The 14,523-nt window shown below is 43.6% G+C and overlaps 1 protein-coding gene across 6 annotated transcripts in view; it reads right to left on the reverse strand.

Moving 5' to 3' along the window:
* Positions 1–14,523, reverse strand: part of osbpl6 (oxysterol binding protein-like 6) — a 49,720-nt gene that overhangs the window by 12,173 nt on the left and 23,024 nt on the right. For 3 of the 6 annotated variants that reach the window (XM_083776106.1, XM_083776105.1, XM_083776110.1), the window contains 10 exons: positions 12,746–12,881; positions 12,279–12,382; positions 11,743–11,835; positions 10,541–10,709; positions 9,674–9,804; positions 7,389–7,496; positions 6,795–6,929; positions 5,760–5,847; positions 3,712–3,965; positions 478–615 (listed from right to left, as the gene is read on the reverse strand). In XM_083776106.1, the coding sequence (XP_083632232.1) occupies positions 478–615; positions 3,712–3,965; positions 5,760–5,847; positions 6,795–6,929; positions 7,389–7,496; positions 9,674–9,804; positions 10,541–10,709; positions 11,743–11,835; positions 12,279–12,382; positions 12,746–12,881 (1,356 nt within the window). The remainder of the gene's footprint in view (positions 1–477; positions 616–3,711; positions 3,966–5,759; positions 5,848–6,794; positions 6,930–7,388; positions 7,497–9,673; positions 9,805–10,540; positions 10,710–11,742; positions 11,836–12,278; positions 12,383–12,745; positions 12,882–14,523) is intronic. The other 3 variants (XM_083776109.1, XM_083776108.1, XM_083776107.1) reach the window with 3 other exon arrangements.

Consider the following 14,523-nt stretch of genomic DNA (forward strand, 5'->3'; position numbering starts at 1 on the left):
GCACTCACCCATTGACCACTGCAGCACAGCACACACAGTCACACACACACGTACACACAGTGTCACACACACACACACACACACACCGCACTGCTCAGTTCACGCGGATGTGATTTTTGGTTTGTTTGCTTGTTTTCAATAATGAGCCTAACATTGATGTACAATATTGTCGCTGTAGGGCAGAAACCTGATCGATGAAATCTCCATATCTCATCTTTTTATGTCTTTTCAATAACGAATGTCCTACTGTATATGTTAGGGTTAGAGATTTGAACACTTGAACATTTTTGAAAATTCTCACCTGTAACTAAATAATAACTAGATAGGACCCACAATGTTATGTATACTGGCATGAAAAAAAAACCTTTTCAGCCCCGGCCTATTCTCACAGAGACCAAGAGGAAGACAGCCTATGTGGCTAAAACTATTGTGTAATGGACACTGCGGGTTAATAGGCCTTCAACAGGATAAACTCACCTGTTCAGCGAAAAAACAAAGGCCCTTATCTTCCCGGATGCATTCATACGTCTCTCCGAGTAAAGGGTTGAAGGGTTTGCTTCCTGCTCTGTAGTAAGTGGATGAGTAGCCTGAGACAGCGAAAGCAGCGACTATGACCTTTCAAAGGGACAAAAGGAGACAATCAACAAACCAATCAAAAATGCACACGGCTTATAACAATAGACTTTGTAATGAATAAGCCAAACATTAGTATACATCAAGTGCTGAAGATGATGGATGGACAGCTGTATTGGAGCGAGGTACAGTATCCACTCACAGACGTGTTTATTTTGGCTTGTCAGCGGCAATATCAAAACATAGGAGTTGAGTGGATTGCCTTTTAATTAAAAAATGTCATCGTAAGTTCACATACTTACAGGAGCTTGACATTTGTGTCAGGCCCGGAGGCCCCTATACATATAACAATATGTTTTGGTTGTGTCGCCGTCTCTCTTCATTTTGGGGGTCTAGAGGGGTGGGTGCGCAATGGAGCAAGTGCTGGAGAATATTGGTTCACCGATCGCGATCACCGATTAACCATAATTAATACCCCCCTCGTTTCGTCTTTGTGTTTGTGAGATGTGACTGTAATTTGTGATACTGTAGGTTGTTTGTTGTAAGGGTTATAAAAAAGGAAAACCTGTATTGGTGATAAGACACTCTTTATTGGCCAAACCCATAAGAAAGGCTATGCAGAAGGAAACCCAGTTGACCAGGGCCAGCTCTGTCCTTGGTCTGCTCTTATTTTCTAACTACACCAAATTTCTTCGCCGACAATTTGCAACGGCAGCGTTGCAGATCGGCTACTTTCACTAAACATTTGCCACAGAATGGGGCTGCTAGGGTTCAAGTGGATAATTGCCTGTTGAGCTGTATAGAATGTCTCCTGGAGAGATCAATTGGAATCTATTAGTACTAGTAGCGACGCACACATTGGTCCACTACAGCATCTCTGTGGTAACAGAGGAGAAGGGAACACATGAGACCTCTTTATCGGTGACCGCAGTTATGTGAGCCGGCAGGCGCGTGGCGGGACGATTTAAGTGGCAAATTGAATAATTAAACTGAGCCGATGGGCCTGTTCAGTGGTGGAAAATGTACTCAAATAAATAAATAAAGTATCAATACTGCAACGTAGAACTACTCCGTTACAAGTAAAATAGTAAAGTAAAAAGAGTAAAAGTACAAAAGTATTTTAAGTACCAAAAGTAAAAGTACTAATTATGCAGAATGTCCCATTTTAAGTTTTCAAATCGTCCGATCGGCTATTTTCAAATGGCTGAAATGTATATAGCATTGAAGTGGTTAATGTAGGTTTTGTAATACTGGGAGAGATGGGGGGATGACATGCAGTAAAGGCCGTGTCGGGTCCGGGAGTCGAACCCGCGGCACACTGCGACTGGATTACCAGTCCGGTGCCCAGACCGTTACGCTACGGCCTGGGCCGTGTTCATGTCTTTTTACCATGTGTTCAAAGGGAGTGTTCATGTCTTTTTACCATGCGTTCAAAGGGAGTGTTCATGTCTTTTTACCATGTGTTCAAAGGGAGTGTTCATGTCTTTTTACCATGTGTTCAAAGGGAGTGTTCATGTCTTTTTACCATGTGTTCAATGGGAGTGTTCATGTCTTTTTACCATGTGTTCAAAGGGAGTGTTCATGGCCCTCATTTATCAACCGTGCGTACGCCAAAATATGGGTGCACGCCAAAATTACCGACATTTTCGGCATTTACCATTTCCGCCAAAGCTTGAAATTGAACTTGAGTAGGACAAAAAGTCACATCTGGTCGGGAGCTGTCGTATGCTTTGCCCTCGGCTGTTTTTCTGTCGTACACAAGCGGAGCAGCATTGTCTGAACTGCTGACACGCTGTCACAGGCATCTAAGCATATGTTTTCACTCCTAAAATGTTAAAGGTATATTCAGTGATTTCACTTAATTTAAATATCACTTATTTTTTTGTTTTGTTGTGATAATCCTCCCTACTATAGAGTGTGCTGGCCATATAAGGAGTTCCTCCCTGACCCCAGTTAACCCCTGGGGGTCAAAAAACCTTAGGTTTCGTTTTTGACTCTCTATCCTGATTGGACGAAAGGCTGGGTCCCACAGCCAAAAACGAAACCTAAGGTTTTTTGAGTGAAATCACTGAATATACCTTTAATATAAAACTATGTATATACATGTAAAAAAAAAGAAAAAGAGAGATTTCCAACTGTACAAGTAATTAAATTTGCGCAATTAAAAACAATATAACATGTTTACAATGTATTAGTTTGTGCTTAATCTAACAGTGCTTTACTGGCCTTGCTATGCGAGCGCACTCGTGAGATGATTTGGGAGCGCATGCGGCATGACATCAGATGCCTAAATCACTGTACTGTCTGTGAGTGATATTTTAGGGGGTTGGGAGGACGGGACCGTGGCGTGCGTCGCCAACACATACCTGCACACATGCAAGCGGCAAGACTTCATCCATATGTTTATGATTCGTTCATCAATGATCAAATCACTACAACGTTGATTATGACTGCCTTGACGACATGATAGCATATCTCTCATGCAGGCAGCTGACACTCACCCACAGGACTTATCACAGCAGTGCACAGTCTCACGCCTTCGCCGTGCACTGCGCACGAATGGGTAAAATTAATATAGGCCAGCCTACAAACGTATTCCATTCATGGCGATGCGATGTCGATGTGTCATGTAGGTGCGTGCGTGCGTGCATGACAGCAAGGCAAGCGAGGTGAGAGGGAAACAGACAGGGTAGGCCTACAACTTTATTTAATTCATGAAGGTGTTCGTTCTTTATTTATTTAACAACACACCAGTTAGTTGGGCTTGCAAGTTCATGCGTGTGTGTCTGTGTGTGTGTATGAGAGAGGGGGGTGAGGCCGCGGGCAGGCACGGGAGAAACTTTTTTTCTTCCTGTAACCATGGTTTCCAGGACGTATGGCAGTTGTTCATGTCGCAAAAACGAGGGCGAGGCTTGATTTCATAGGGCGTGTCAGATAGATTTCAGCCGTCACATTTATTAACGTCAGAACGAAATTAAGGAAGGATAAGCTGTTTGCGATCACTTTATAAATGCCGTGGCGACGTGGGTGTACTACGAAACCCACACTCGAATTTGGGGCAGATTTTACACTCAATTGATAAATGAGGGCCCATGTCTTTTTACCATGCGTTCAAAGGGAGTGTTCATGTCTTTTTACCATGCGTTCAAACGGGTCGTCCGTCTCCGCCGCCTTGTCCAGCAGCTCGCTGTACTCCAGCTCCTCACACATGTGCTGCAGGGTGTTGAGGGGTTCGTTGAGCTCCACGGGCATGGACACCTTGGACAGGTCCTTGCCGATGTTGTTCCTCAGGATGTTCCACAGGTTGATGTTGCTGATGTCCGGGGAGGACGCCGGCATGCAGTTGCGCCGCCCGTTGCGGAAGGCACTGCCAGCGAAGTCCCCGTTGGCCACTGTAACGGAAGGACACCAGCCTCATGAGTCATGACTAACTAACTGTGTCCATGCATGGTACTTGGCAACACTACACAGTTAAAGTGTACAAATTTCCCCTTTAAACTTCTCACATGGTTTCATTTCAATAAATGATCGAATTATCCAATGGCAAAAGAAAAACAGAAAAAGGGGTTGACACACAAACGTCTCAGAAGCACTTGCTAAAGAACTAAATGAACTAAAGATCATGTTCTACTTGCTCAAATATTATGTCCCCTTGCTCGAAAAATATCGTAAATAGGGAGAGGGATATTTCTGCTGCATCAAGCTACACACACACACACACGCACGCACGCACACACGTATACACGCACGCATACACGGCCCCGGGACAACTACAGACACATCAACGAGTATTAGAGAAGTGAAAGACATCACTACTCAGTTCGCTGTTGCTCACAGCAGGTCAGGATGGATACGCTTGCTCGCGTTGCTGTATGTCAGCTGGTGCATGTTTTGCTTGTCAGTGATGGTAAATGGTGCATTTATATAGTGCCTTTATCCAAGGCGCTATATAAATGCACATAAAAACATAGATTAGATAAATACATAGATTGTGCATTACATTCACACACACACATTCATACACCGATGGCGACGGGACCATGCAAGGCACCAACCAGCACATCATGGTGGTGATGGAGATATGAGAGTGCAATGTGAACAGGACATCAGGACATTCGATTGTTTTTATTGGACAAATATGTATATCTCATGTTGTGTGAATAGTGAACAGAAGAGATCGCTTCTGAGTCTCTAAAAATATTCCACAAAGAAAGAAGGAAAGAATAAAAGACCCCACCAGAAAATAAACTCCCTTTGCCAAACTATTTCGCTTACTTGCCCCGAGCAATAGGTCAACCCCTGGTATCAGAATTTGTATTTTTACATTATTGGTACTTTTAATTAACCCATTTAGACCTGAGGCCGATTCTAAAAACTACGTTTTCTGGAAAAGCGTACTTAAACTTAAACTTTTTTTTTTTTTATGTATGTTGCTAACTTGCTATATACTGTATATAGCAACAACAACCCCAAAAGGGGTTGCCGGATTGAAAGGTATAGTTACGTCCGGTCTAATTAAAGGGACACACACCAGGGAACCAAAATGCCATCGATCCGATGCAAGGAGATATACCTTATTGTTGTGTGTATTGTCTCTGCGGCAATGTTTGCACGTTTGATGATGGGATTTAGGTTCAAAATAGGCAAAGTATCCGAGTACTTATTCCACCTGCTCTGCCTTCTAGGGATATTTACACTGAGTTACAGAGAAAGGAACACTGAGGATAAGACTTTGTACTGGAAGATCCTGTGCCTCTCCTAGAATACATTGTACACGTCTAGCATTCATAACACCTTAGTGCATCTCTTGGCACAGAGCAGCCCTGCAAAGTCAAGTTCCTCACTGACAGGTGAACAAGCCAGTCCTGCGCGCGCTTGTGTGTGTGTGTGTGTGTGTGCGTTCGTGCGTGCGTGCGTGCGTCTTCACAGTGTTTTAATGCCACGTGCAAAACAATACAGCAGGTAGCAACATTGCAGGCAGTGAAATCTGTGTAGGGATGTAGGCTACTGAGTGTGCATGAAGTAGTGGGATTGTGTGTGTGTGTGTGTGTGTGTGTGTGTGTGTGTGTGTGTGTGTGTGTGTGTGTGTGTGACTGACATGGCCACCTATATCCCATTAGCCCTAGTTCTGATAGGCAGAGAAGAATGCTGCATGCTGGTTAGATGGACACAGGAGAGGGGCCTACTTTGTCTGGAGACGTTATCGGTCACACTGGCATTGTCCTCTGAAATGTTATCGCTCACATCGCTGACATATGACTCATCGTCTGAGGCCTGTGATAGGAACAGGGACAGAGGAGAGTGAGTCAGTGCAGCACTGTGCTGCACTGACTCACACACACACACGCACACACACACACACACACACACGCAGCGGCACACACACACACACACACACACACACACACACACACACACACACACACACACACACACACACACACTCACACTCACACACACACACACACACACACACACACAAACTGCAGTTTGCCGATGGCTAGTAAACTGCAGTAGGCAGGCTGGCTATCGGTCCCACTGCAGTGATCATGAGACGAGACACTGCAGCATTTTCATGCTCTTTATTTAGCAAACAAAATGAGGCCACTGACATTGCCAAAGATAGAGAATATTGAAGCTGTGTGTTGTATTAGCTTCTATTGCAGTCGTGTGTGGCTGCAGGTAGAGGTTTAGCCAGCAGCCTGTTAGTCTGATGCCACTGATGCATTTCCCATGTGAGTAATCCACACAGTTCTGTGAATGGCTGGGGAACAGGTAACCTGATAGCTTGGAAAACCATGAGTTCCCGTCATACGAATAATAGAGGGAATATTATGTGGCTCTGAGAAAGGCATAAATGGCCTTGGTGAGCGGCAGACAAAACCATAGTCATAAAACAAGGGTTTATCCCTGAAAAACTGAAGCGAGGAAAAACTGAAGCGAGGCGACTGTCAGAGGAGGAATGATGTGCTTTTATGACGCGACTGGACCGAACTGAGGGATTAGACTCAGGGGTAGATTAGAAAGGGGCCCTCCAGTGTGCCTTGTTTTGTTGGGAGTTTCCATTGTGTGCTCTCTCTGGCTCTCACGCTGTTCAAATGAATCGCTGACTAACTCCCACTCGGTACGACCATCAGCAATGCTTTATCCGAGTTCCCAGCTGTAGGACAAGTTTAACAGCCCCATCTACTTCCTCTGCAGTTTGCGCCTCATGGTCTCACCTCATTCTCTGACGAGCTGGCAGACAGAAGCACTTCCTGGGCATCGAAAAACTCTGAGACAGACTCCGACATGGAGAGCCGGCTCTCATCATTAGAGGCCTGTTGAGTCAGCGGGATCCCCATCTGTTCACCGGCCTGGGTACAAAAGCGGCAACTGCGTTCATTGCCTTGTCATATGATGGTGATGGTGGTTTTAAAGACAACCAGTGTTTGAAAGAACACAAACAACACTTCAAATAAACGTAAGGAGTTTTATTTTTCCCTGTGTGCATCCTTGCCACAGAGAGAAAACAGACATCCTTTTTTTTATTAGTCTTTTTTTTTCTCATTAACGTTGACGTCAGGGTCAATATAATTTAATGATCTTTAAAGCTCACCTGCCAATGCATACAGGAAAGACCATCAGTCTTTGAGATTGGTAATCAATAATTCAAGAGACTCCAATGCGGTAAGCAATGTCTAAACTATGCGTTCCAGTAAGCTAGGAATGCCGGGCAGACTTAGAAAACCATGTTGTATCAGCAGAGGTGATAAGTGACAAATATAGGCCACGTCTGTGACTAATTCCTCTGTTACCTGACCACAGTGACCTACCTCATCAGGCGTGGAAATTATGTTCACACTGACCACCTGTTCAGACAGGACCGACTCAGAGTGGATGCGGTTGAGGCGGGTTCGAAGGTCTGTATTCTGGGAGAGGGCCTAGATGATGAACAAAGTTCATCGTTAGTCTTTACATTTTTATCCCACGATTTTGTACCCATTTTTCACCCAGTGCCAATTGCCTAAACTGTAATCCTGGGGCAACACATTTTTTGTGACCTACTCTAGGGGACAGAAATGCCCTTTCACCAACCCCACCTAGGTGCGCTGATGATGCAGATATGAGAACATGCCCCGCAGCACCCACAGCGTCCCCGGCAGGAATCGAACCCGGGACCTTCTAGCTGTGAGGCGATAGCGTTATCGACTGGGCCACCGTGCCCCTTAAAGCTGTTTGTTTTGATTAATTCTTAGTCAGCTAGTTAGGCTTATTTGAACATCAGCAGGGTCCTCTGTAGCTACAACTACAACAATTCTGTAATAGCACAGTCACAGGCACCCTTTAAAGTCTCCGGCCTTTGCCAAAGTTATCACAAAAACGTCCAATTAGGAACACAATGGAGATGAAGCAGCCGACACATTTCACAGAAACAGTTTGCAGAGACACAGTCCAATTAAATCATTGGGGCAAAGTGACAGCCGTGAGGAGCCGAGTTAATGAACTGCGTGGCACACTTATTTCTGTCCAATTACCATGAGAAAAGATGAGTTGACGTTCACCACGCATCTGGCCTTATTATCAGCTTCACACACGCACGCACGCACGCGTGTGTGTGTGTGTGTGTGTGTGTATACAGTATAGTTTCAAAGTGGGAGAGTAGATAATTCAGCACTAAGTCAGCTGTGTCACTGTGTGTGTGTGTGTGTGTGTGTGTGTGTGTGTGTGTGTGTGTGTGTGTGTGTGTGTGAAATTACTATTCAGAATATGCCAAATGTAAGCTTTTAGTCTGTGAACCGGTTCAGTCATGTAACCTAGATTGATGATAGCCTACAGCCGTCCATCTTGCTCCCTACTGTAAATATACTGTGATTTCTAACGTCTTTTCATTCTTTACTGATAAAGGTCTTATGACCAACATGTTGCACCTATTAATGTAACCCAGGATTCTCTTTAGGGTTTTTTCCTACAGTCACCAAGAAACTTAATTTCTTCAAAAATCCTTCACGTTTAAATGTGAAATGAGATCCCTTTCTTCTGGTAGTCCATCTTACAACATGACACATCGTTCAGAAAGGCATCTCCAACACCAGTATCCATCAAATTATGACCCATCCTCCCAATGGCCTTCTTGTGAGACAGCCAATGTTAAGCACACCATAAACCTTAAAGCGGCACTGTAACCTTTGTTTAATGAATAAAATGTTGTCCAATCTGTAGAGTATGTTAATACAATATAACTTATACAATTGGGGTGATTGTATTTTGTCGCTTATTTTCCACCACCCGGCAGCACTGTTTATGTAATTTATTTGCGCGTGTATAAGTATTTCTTGTTGAAAATGTCAACAGTATGTATATCCATAACATAAGCAAGCGGCACGCTAGCAGACAATACACTAGTTCTGTCATCATTTTATTACAAAAATACATTACCTGATCATCTTCTTCTTAATTAAATACACTATAATTTAAGCGCGTCACATGATGACGTGTACGATGCATCTGTCGCACGAATTATCAAAACATTAGAAAGTAGCCGGCGTATCTGTGTATCAGATTGTGAAAATATAATAACAACAATAATACAATGATTTGGACAGAGAACTAGTGACAGAACTAGTGTATTGTCTGCTAGCATGCTGCTTGCTTAATCTATGGATATACATACTGTTGACTTTTACAACTTTGTCACGAGTAATTCAACAAAAGAAAACGTACAACACACAAATACATTGCATTAAACAGTGCTGCCTGCCGGGTGGGTCTTTGCACAACCGCTCTGGGATTTAGATATAGGCTATTTTGTCTCCCTGCTATATTGAGACATTTCGATCGGGTCATGTCTCACCTAGACAAACAGGAACTGACACGAATTTTGACCTGATGGTCAAGATTCAATTCATCCCCTGAGCATGCAAGCAGGCAGGCTCCATTAGCTCAATGGTAAAAATGTCAGCACTTGTGCAGGAAATCCGGGAAAGTTACCTAGTGCGGCTTTAATCTATGCATGTAGAATGTTAAATAGTTTAATATGTTTACAGTTACGTTTTATTAAGCATTACCATTGGCAGGAGTGAGGAGGCATTATGGGTAATGACGGGAGGCGGTGTATTACCTGTGACAGAGACTTCCTGAGGGTGTTGATCTGGACAGACTGGCCGGACTGCTCCTGGTCAGACAGAACGTGTTTGATCTTCTCCTTTTCAATGGCCACTGTGTTTAAGGCTGACTTCAGCAGAGAGTGGACTGCGAAGAGAGAAGACAAGAGCCGTACCTTTAGTTAAGTGAAAGAAGTGCACAGATAATTGCGACCCCCCCCCCCCCCCCCCGATGGGAACACCCAATAACTTTTTTCTTTCTTTTTCATTCGCAAGAATTGTTTCCTTTTGCCCCAATTTAGTTGTAATTGCGAATTCCCTCTTGTACTTTAGTCCCTTGTGCATCATTCAACACTTGTGTTGCTCCAAGCATAAATTCGAGGCAGATGGCCGCAGATGGTCGCCCACCCTAGAGTCGGGTTCTGCTTGACGTTTCTTCCTACGGGGGAGGTTTTTGTTACCACTGTCGCAATGTTTCTTGCTCTGGATGAGATCTCTGTTGTTTTCCAAAACACTGACAAAGCTTTGTCGCTCTATATGTAAAGTGTCTTGAGACAACATGTTGTGATTTGACACAAATGTAATTGAATTGAATAAATTGGCCTAGTCAGAACTCACTGACAGTCCCACTAAGAGACTGGGCTATGTTCCGAGTTTCCAAACAGACACTACGCTTCTGCTGAAAAGGTTGAGAACCACTGCCTTAACCAACCTGCAACAATAGTTTCCTCCCGCGATCAATTTTGTACGTAAAACCATAAAAACCCTATCTCTCACACTCAACATTGAAAGCTGGTTAAGCAAACCGCCCAGATGGAATGAATGTGAGAACTGCATACGTCTCAGTTTAATAAGGCTGAGTGATTACCTCTCCGTCTGCCTACCTTTCTGGGCAATGGTGCAGAATTCCTCCTGCAGTTTGATGTAGTCACTAGCACACACATTGCTGTCTGTCAGTCGTGAGGCAGGTGTCTGGAAGTCCACTTGCTCAGCACACAGGTTGGGGTTGGAGGAGTGAAGGCGGACAGGGGACATGCTGGCAGACAGAGGGACCTACAGGGACAGCAGAAGATAAGAAAGGACCACCTCAAATATATAATGTATATGGGAAACATTATTGCTAAAGGACATCTAATCTGTGACTGGCAGGAGAAGACTGTAAAGACAAAGGGCCAGATTTATGAAGGATATTTACACCCAGGTGTAAATAAAGTGCGTAAATGAGTGTGTATATTCCGTACGCTCAATCTCACATGTCATTCAACAAAGGTGTCATAATGTGCGTATCGCTGCTGTAGCAAGTTTTTGCCTCACAGTCACTGGGACTCGATTTTTCCCAAGCATTTTGCACTGTTTCACCATGTGTGGTGCAACATCTCCGCCCATTTTACCTCCATAAATGGTAACTGGAAACTAACGTGATGATGTTTCTGGTCACTCCGAAATGGACAGCTCTTCAAGCTAACAGTGCGTAACCATAGAGTTATATAACGAAATGGTCGGTACCAGGTTGGGAAGCACTGCATAGCAACTTGTAGATCAGCTTATTTTGACATTCTTTTGAACAGTTAATGTACAGTTAATGTACACCAGGAAACCGCACCGTGATACCAACAGGATTTGGCAAAGGAAAATGCTTTAAAACTTTTCCTCTTGCAGTTTTAAAAAGGAACAGGAAATACATTCACAGCGCAAATTGCATTTTCCTGAAAGCACGGCCTACCATAATAATACGGAGAGTATGGGGAAATTAGCGAGGGTGGAAAGTCATTATTCAGGTCAAGTCACAGCACACCTGTGAGAGATGACAGTAGCGGTGGAGACACTAACTGCACAAGTAGTGGAACAAAAAGTGCTGGAACTGAATCAGTGACTGTTTTGAAACGACAATGTACTGAAAGGCACTGAACGGTAAAGACTTCACCTACTGTATGACTGGAATTTGGAAATTATTATATCTTTACAGATTTCCAAAAATCCATAAGCCTTCATATGAGTGTGTGAGTGTTTGTGTGAGAGAGACATAGAGTTTCATAGTATTTGTCCACAAGTAACAGAAATATAATGAAATAGTCAGAAGAGGTACCTGAAGTTGGAATTTTGCATCTTTGCCGACACTTTTTGTTCTCCATCTTCTGTTCAAGCGCTTTTCTTTCTTTGACAATTCTACACAATTGGTCTACGTTGCACAAATGAATCAAAACATGCAAAAGGTGGTTAATAAGACAAACATTGGCACATATAAAGCAGATGTTAAGACACATTGACAGCAATGGAATGAAGGAAGGCGACGTTCCCAGAACTGCAATGTAAATGTGATTTCATGCCAATGGAATATGTGATGTAAAAAAAGGAATTCATAAGTAAATAATATCAAATAATACAAAGAAAATGTGATGTGATAGATAGTGATCAGTTAGAGGAAAGCAGGCAGATGCCATTTAAGAAAAGTAATTAAGGTGACATTTGAGTTCTTAACAGATTGGGTCTGATAAAGCCTGACCATGATGGCTATATAGATACACACTAACATCGTGTCTCCATCACCATCTCCTGTGTGTGCGTGACGTGTGTGTGTGTGTGTGTGTGTGTGTGGTGTGTCCGTGCGTGCGTGCGTGTTACCTGCATATCAGTGAAGTTTGGTGCTGACTGGGTCCTTTGAAGAGTCTCCAGACTCTGCAATAACCTGCTCAGCTCAATCAGGTTGGACTGGCACCGTGCAAGTTCTGAAAAACACACGCACATTTTAATTTCTTTATTTGTAAGTTTCAGTTTTAAGACATAAATCATGTCTGCAAGATCATGATCAGTTACGCTAGGCACGCACGCATGCATGCACGCACGCACGCACGCACACAGCATTGTGCATCATATAATGGTTCTCAACCCAACATTTAAAGAAGCGAGCACTGTTTGTTACTACTTTATGGTTTATTGGGCAAAGGACCTTCTAAAATCACATTACATTACCACTGCCAGTATGTGAGGGGATATTGCATTTATACCAGGTTTCATAAATGTGTCCCAGTTTGATGCATTGTGAGTTTGTAGATCTAAGAACTAAACATGTGTCACAAAGGGAACCTTACCCTCTGCACACTTGTCCATCTCTTCTGACTCCTGCAGCCAGGCAGCGACCTTGCTCTGGCCATTGCTGTAGGAGGCTGGCAGACTGCTGCTACTACTGGGGGCCACTGTTTGCCACGGCAGGCTACTGGGTTTGGCCTGTGACAGAATACACGAGGAGACACATTAATGAGTGTTGCACATGAAATGTGACCAAGTTCAGTCAGTGACTCAGTAAACGTTTTGCACACTTCCATTCTCAACAAATCACATATACACACACTTCACTAATGGAGCGCCCTGTTTAAATGGGAACGTTTGCATTTTGTTTTTTCTGTCACGTTACGTGACGTTTTATGTTGTGCTTTTGTTTTGTAGTATTTTTGGTCCCTTGGTTTCCTGTGTTGCTTTTGTTACCTGTGTTGTCTCACCAGTAGGCCTACCCTGATTACCCCAGTGTTTCCACCTTGTCTTGTTAGTCTTTTAGCCAATCATTGTGTTAATTATCTGTTGAGTTCACCTGTGTCTTTGTGTATTTATACTCCCCTGGTTTTTCATTTCCTTAGTCAGATCATTGTTGTATGCGTGTAAGTGTGATGTTGCCTTGTATCCTGGATTTTGGAATAAACTCGCTAGCATTAAGACTTCTCTGCCTCTGCGCCAGTGCGCCTTCCTGTTCTGCACTTGGGTCCTACCTTATTGATTCACCCGTGACATTTTCATGACATTGGTATCGGAAATTGGGAGTAGTACAATATCGGATATTGGCAAAACAAAGTCAATATCGGACAGCCCTAATTTAGGTATTACCTAACGGCCGGTTTTTAAGGGGTGATGGCCCCTCCTATGTCCAGCTTTTGGTATGTGTAACCCAAGTTTTTTCCTAACACAAACATTAAATGCAATTTTAAGTGTTTGTGGTAAACACAAACATTGAAGACTAAGGTGAGGATGCAAATTCTGATTGGCCGGAATGAGATGATGATGATGATAAGAGCCCTCTCACTTCACACGAGTGTGATGTTGTTACAATTCAAGGGTTTCATTCATGGCCTTGTGCTCATTATTGACTGATTTTCCATGTCAGATAAAAAATGGGAGATCCTGGCATTCGAGGTTAAAAGAGGGAACAGCCTTTATTGAATACAACGCCAACATGTTTCGACCTGAAGTGGTCTTCTTTCTTATCTGACGTTGCATCCTGTCTGATCCAGAAGCACCTATTTAACTCTTTTGACTAGTCTCCGGTGAGCAAGTGCTTGTCTCGTTCTTTCATTCTCCATGTAATGGATGTTTTCCAGCAGAGCCGAAGAGTTTGATCAATCCTCAAGGGGGCCCGACGGTTTCCCCCCCGCAGCCCCGCCTCACATCACATGATTCACTCATCTTGTTTCAACATTTCAGCATGCAATGTTCAACAGTAAGGATTTAAATTGTTTCAACATTTTCAATGATCAATAGTAATTAGATATATATATTCGAAGAAACTATAGCATAGGTACCACTGGAAATGAGAGAGAGAGAGCGAGAGATACGGACTTACGGAGGGAGGGGAGAGAGAGAGAGAGAGGGAAAGTGAGAGGGGTTGCTGGGATCGGTGCGGAGTGATTGATTGATTGCGCGGTGGCGGCAGCCGGTCACTCAGGGGAGAGAGAGACGCTGAATCACTTTTTTGTGCACGCAAATGTTTCAAAGACGGGGCATTTTCATCCTGGTGCTCCTTGAACCAGGCGAGTCTCTTTGGTCATTTGGTGAATTCTTGATCAGTGTTATGTCACGACTCAAGAACAACTACCATGAA

The sequence above is a fragment of the Protomyctophum parallelum genome (assembly GCF_964188405.1).
Source record: "Protomyctophum parallelum genome assembly, chromosome: 11".
NCBI classification, from domain to species: Eukaryota; Metazoa; Chordata; class Actinopteri; order Myctophiformes; family Myctophidae; genus Protomyctophum; species Protomyctophum parallelum.